Source organism: Neovison vison, chromosome 1 (assembly GCF_020171115.1).
Source record: "Neovison vison isolate M4711 chromosome 1, ASM_NN_V1, whole genome shotgun sequence".
NCBI lineage: Eukaryota > Metazoa > Chordata > Mammalia > Carnivora > Mustelidae > Neogale > Neogale vison.
Window position 1 is genome coordinate 291,955,020 of NC_058091.1, and position 6,000 is coordinate 291,961,019.

Here is a 6,000-nt window from a genome sequence, read left to right on the forward strand (position 1 = left end):
CGCTGACCTCATCCATCCGAGCCTCTCTTCCTGAGCACACAGAAGTGGAATGGTGTGCTGAATCAGGTACCACTCCCAGCTGAGAGTCAGAAGAGAGAGACTGGGTCTCTCAGCTCGGCCAGTTATCACTGTGACGTCATGGGAACATTGCTTCACCTCTGTGAGCTTCTAGAATGATAAAACCAGCTCAGATGGGTCAAATGCAATGTCTCGGAGATTCACTCCTAACATGTGAGCACAGGCGGCTGCAGGCCACCTCCCTCCCTCCCTCAGTCCGTCATCCCAACACACTTACACACAGGTCTCAAAGCTAATGGCTAGAAGACCCGTGGTGAGAACCCAGAGTCCCAGACTCAGTTTACTGCTTCCCCCGCCACACCTATTTGCTCCCTCCTTGGAGCCTCCATTAAGGAGTCTAGTTTTCCGTCCCACTTTCTGTCATGACCCTGGGCCCATCACCTTTCTATTCTTCCATATCTTCTTTCTTTGGAAAAAACAAAAAAATGGATATCATCCTATCACTCCCTCCAAGGAATACATTAAAATCACCAAAGAATCTTCCCCTGGTAGCTGGAAAGCCTTCTCATTTCAGGGTCACATCTGCTTTCAGAGCCTGGGACAGAGAACTTTGCCTCGTAAAGACTCCACAGCCTTAAGCAGGCAATGGGAAGAGCTTCCTGAACAGATATGAGGAAATTTATCCAGTATGGAAAAAGTCTTCCAAATCCTAAAGACTCGAGCAACCTCTTGGATCAGAAACTCCCGGTCTTTCCAAACACTATCCATGTAGAACAGTCATTGTGAAGCTAATGTGTTATTGAGCTATGTACTGAACACAGGGCTGAGCCCTTTATATGCATTATTGCATCATTTAGTTATTGGATCAATAGTGTCCCCATCCCCATGTCACAGACAAGGAATCCGAAGCTAAGAGGGATGATTTCTCCAAGGTCAACCAGCTTGTACGTGTGAGAGCCTGAGGAGGTCGTACTAGCTGTATGGTTCCAGACTGGAGTTCTTGACCATTATGTTCTCCTGCTGGGTGTTCCCTCCCTGATCTTCCTTCTACCTCTGCATCCAAAGCAGCTCCCCTCAAAGCTGACAGCTGCGAATGGTAGGGGCTCTCAGGGGCAGCTCTGGGAGGGCCGCCTCAAGCTCCATGTTGATCCCTGCTTCTAACCCTGAGGACCGAGCCACCAGGGACTGGAGTCACCGTCTCAACACCAACAAATACTATAGTGTCCAGTCCTGTTTCTTTTTTAAGAACAATTTCTAATTTTAAATAATATCCTTTCTCTTCAACACCCTTCCTTGAAAATGAAGCTTCTCCCAATAACTACCAGTTCAGGACCCAGCTAGAAGCCAGGAATATCTTTTCAGTCAGGGAGGCAACCCAAAGAGAATACTGATGAGAGTCTGCTGAGTAAGTACTCACAACACACCAGCCATCCCTGTGCCAGGACTATTCCACGCATTGGCTCACTTCAACTTAGAACACAGTATATGAGCCTGATGACTTCTTCTTGCCCCTCCATCTCCACTCTCCACCATTCTCCACCCTGCCCTTTAGCCCAGGTTGACAAATATGGACAGTCTCAATGGGATCCCCTGCCATTGGCTTCTAGCTGGTTTCTGCTAATGTAAAGCTCTGGTAGAAGACTGAAGGGAAGGAGAAGATTCAACTTAAGATACTTCTGCTTTGGCTTCTTCCCCTCAGGGTCTCCTTGGTTTAGATTCTTCCTCAGTGAAAGGTCACCATGATTCTCAAGGTGACCCTCGTTCTATGATTCTCTACTCTTGGGACTCTTGGGCTCCTCACATGAGCCCGTGAAGGCTTGACAAAAGTTACGCATCTCAGAATATCTTCAAACGTCTCTTTTCTTCTCTCTTCCATATATAACCCTGGTGTGCAGTAAAGGGTTAACACAGCAAATTTGGGATATTCAACCCACGTACATTCCAAAGAAAGAACTGGTTCTTGACTAACTCCTGGGAGGTAACCTCTATACCCTTGGAATATTCTGCCCGATACCAGATAGTTTATGTTAATAATGTGATTTGTGGCAGGGGCAACTGGCCATGTGGCATTAGTTTGAAATCTGGAAGAACTAGACACTGAGTAACTAAGGCCAGCTACATAGGACTCCATGTCCGGTGACTCACCCCCAAGAAAAACCCTGATGCCAAGGCTAAGAGCTTTCCTGGTTGACAAAACTCCACAGATGTTGTCCCAAGTCACTGCTGGGAGAATTGAGCCCTTCTGTACGACTCTACTGGGAGGGACAACTGGGACCTCGCACCTGTTCTCATTCCTGGACCCCACGCGGTGTACCTTTTACCTTGGCTGACTTTTATCTGTATGTTTTTCACTGTAACAAATTGTAAATTGTAACCTGAGTTTTTCTGAGTCTTTTGAATCCTTCTAGCAAATCGCTGAGGCTGAGGGTGGTCTTGGGGACTCGGATCCACCTGGGGAACAAGAGTCCAGCCATGACTTACTGCCATGATGGGTGGCCACACAGGTGAAAAGCAGACATATGCTCATCACCCCAGTGGATCTTCCAGGACGGGGAAACTAGGGCCGAGGGCAGGGGTGGCTGGTGATCCAAAGACAGTTATAAGCATCTCAAGGGGCTTCTGGACTAAGAGTCCATAAGGTGGCATGCGATGGGCAGATAGAAATATATCCAGGACCCAACCTTTGGTGCTCTAACCAGGGGGGAGATGCTGGGTCGGGTGGAAGAGGGTCTAACGCAATGCGACATTTCACATACTCTTGTGTCATGCACCATTTTATTTTATTTCTAACCCAAGTTTCAAGAAAAAAGAAAAGTGAGTCTGAGTCCTCTAAGAGAGAACAAAGCAAAAAAGAAAAATACAAATACCACAATACTTCAGCTTAGTGCACTTTCCCTTTAGAGGACAGATGCCATTGGCTTCTTACCAGAGTAGGTCTCATAACCCTTTGCAGCTACAGACTGGAGCAGCAGACGTAGGTTAGCCCCAGGGGTCCCCCGTCCAGCTGTGGCACCAACTGGCGCACCCCCACTCACCTGGCCCCACTGACATCAACTCCGACCATCAGCTGCCCGTTCAGGGAGAGGATCTCATCTCGTAGTCGGACCTTCCCGCTCTTCCCGGCCGGGCTGTTCTTCCTCAGCTCTGTCACCCAGATGCAGCCAACGTCCAGCACAGGGCCCTGGTGGGTCTTCCTCTTCTTGCCCCCTCTGCGCTTTTCTCCGTAGTCCCCGAAAACAGGGATGTTCCCAAAACTGAGGCCCACAGTCTCTGCGTCCCCCAGCTCCTTGGTGAGGTACACGGTGCAGATTTCCATCCCCGGGGGGCTGCGGTCGGGTGGGACGGCGCTCTCATCCACGGCAAAGTTCAGCTGGATGTACTCCTGCAGCTTCTGGATGGCCGCCTGGCAGAGCCGCTGCTCGGGGCCATCCCCGCCCTCCCGCAGGCTGTTCTGCAGCCACTGGTAGAGGAGGGGCAGGTGCAGCACGGCATTGTCCTGGGTGATGGGCATGGTGCTCACTCCCAGACGCCAACATCATGAGAGGACCTGCTCCTGCGGGCTGGACCCTGGAAGGCCCCATGTCCCTTGGGAACCTTGGCTGTCATCGGCTTTGCCTGTGTTCATGTTCAGGCTGGCAGATGAGCCTACAGGATGCCTACTCGAGACTGGGCTGTTTGCTTTGGCAAGAGGAGGACAGGACACAATCAGAGCAACAGGGGAACAGCCGCTGGGCCTGGAGCACTCTGCAAGAGAAGGAAGGAAGCGTCTGACAAGTTCTCGTGGGACTCCCTTCACAGCAGGGCCTGTGCAAACGACCCGGAAATGCAGTATTCCTCCAGCAGCCACAGCATGACCTCACCTGGTCCCATTCAGGCCTGGAAGAGGGAAAAACAAAAAATCTCGGTCACAAAAGTGAGCCCCCTGATACAGACCACGTGGCCTCCTGTAACACAGAAGGACTATGTTTGCTTTTGTGAGCCAGGGAACTCATGCCTCTCCTCGCTCCCCAGCTAAGATCCCTCCACCCTGTACACACAGACGTACTGACAGACAGACACACAGACACACAGACGCACACACACATATGCACCCTTCCCCCAGATAGAAACCTCTGGAACAATGACTTTCTCCAGGAAGTTTTCCTGATCATCAGGGAAATAAGATGACTTTTTCTAAAACAACTCCCATCAAACTCATCTCCAACCAGGAAGCCCAGTGAAAGACTCCTTGGAAGACACATGTAAGAGCTTACATTTTTAGGAAGTTAAAATCTATGTCCATTTGCTTTGATCAGCTCAACGGCATACACAGGAAGGTTCTCCATTCCAGGACTGACAGTGATGCCCGGAAGAGGAAGAGACAATTAACAGCACAGAGAGATTCAGGCTCTGGCTTAGGACAAGACCCCTCCTAAGCTCAGCCATCATTCCATCTTGATCACGCAGCCTCAGAGGGGATTGAGTCCCTATGCACTGTGCAGGTCTTAGTCGCTTCTCTTTTGGTTAACTGCTGGAACTGACCTACTCTTAGTCCACTCCACAGCTATCTCCTCCAAAGAAATATTTCTCCATGGTTCTGGGTGAGGAGACTTGGCCCGCTCGTGGCTCGCCCTTGACCACCCTTGATGCATCCCCCCTGCATTGCCAGCTGCGGGAGGCAGGTCTCCCCTATGAGAGCTGGCACCCATCCAGCCCCCTGAATTCTGCACGGGGCCTAGCACACAATCCGTCCCCACAATGAAAGGCTAACTGAATTCCACTGCCCATCCACCAAAGGAAACTTTCAGCTCCATCCTTCGTAAACACAGAAAAATGACTCTTTTCATTCTCTTCTCTGAATTTCACTTTCTCCCAGAGAAAGTCAACATAAACTATGGCATCTAAAATGGAAAGCATTCTCTAGCCTTCTCAGGAAGTGATTTAACAAGGAATAATAATAAATGGGCGAGGTGTCAGAAGCCATGTCAATAATACACGACCTTATTACTCAGTCATCGTAAAGAAATTTCCAATATAGCAAGTTTTGAGCTTCCAAAGGACTCGAGTGCCGGCTATTAATTGGTTCCAAATAAATCAAAAGCTTAGCAAATATCATCTACATAATCATATGCCTATTAAAAAAGAAATGTAAGATCAAAGAAAAGATAATCCATAAATGTACAAAAACTGAATGTTCCCTTTGGCCAAAATAAGTAACACCTCTCACTGCAAAGTGACTCCACACAGACATATTAAAATGTTATGAATAAATTGAAACATTTTCCATCAGGCCTAGCAATCTTTATGAGTCTCCGTTTTCTCATCTGTAAAATGAGAAAGTTACGCTAAGTGACCTCCAAGGTCTGTCCAACTCAACAGTGAGGTCCTCAAACACAGTGACAGTGTCCCATTCATTGGTGTACTCCCTACTGTGATGGCACAGTGCCATCAAATTGTACACTCTCAATCGTTTAAAACAATTTTTAAAATATCCTTTAAATCACAATATTAATGGTCAATGATTCAGGCTATTAGTCACAGTTCAGATGGTCCCATAACTATGAAAACAGGGTAAATATCTTAGGTAAGTTGCTCTTTAAATAAACCTGATTGAAGAAAACCCTAGAGAATTTTTCTTCTTGCTGTCGAATTGTATTCATTCAATACATATTTACTGAACATCAATTAAGAACCAGGCTTTGAACTTGGCACTGAAAATATACCATCAATAAGGCCAATTCCTCGCCCTGAAGGGATTCATAGCTGATTGAGCTGACTGGCTCACCTTGGACCAGGGTCAGGAGACATCATCCTGACTACTGGGAATGTTGTGGAGGCAGGGAAGGAATTTTGAGAACAGGAAAAATTATTTTAAGCCATCTAGTCTTATTTTGGTGCTCATGGGCTATATAACTTTTGAATTCCATACCTGTCATTGGGAATTTTCCAGTAATCCTTCCAGCCCCCTGTTTTATCAACTCCTTCTCCTATTTCTATAACCAA

General features: G+C 47.8%; 1 protein-coding gene across 2 annotated transcripts in view; it reads right to left on the bottom strand.

Moving 5' to 3' along the window:
• The window catches only part of PDZD2 (PDZ domain containing 2), a 224,316-nt gene extending 220,514 nt beyond the window's left edge, over window positions 1–3,802 (bottom strand). For both annotated transcript variants that reach the window (XM_044233258.1, XM_044233250.1), the window contains exon 1: window positions 3,054–3,802. In XM_044233258.1, coding sequence (XP_044089193.1) covers window positions 3,054–3,529 — 476 coding nt within the window. In that variant the 5' untranslated portion in view covers window positions 3,530–3,802. The remainder of the gene's footprint in view (window positions 1–3,053) is intronic.
• Window positions 3,803–6,000: the final 2,198 nt, after the last annotated feature.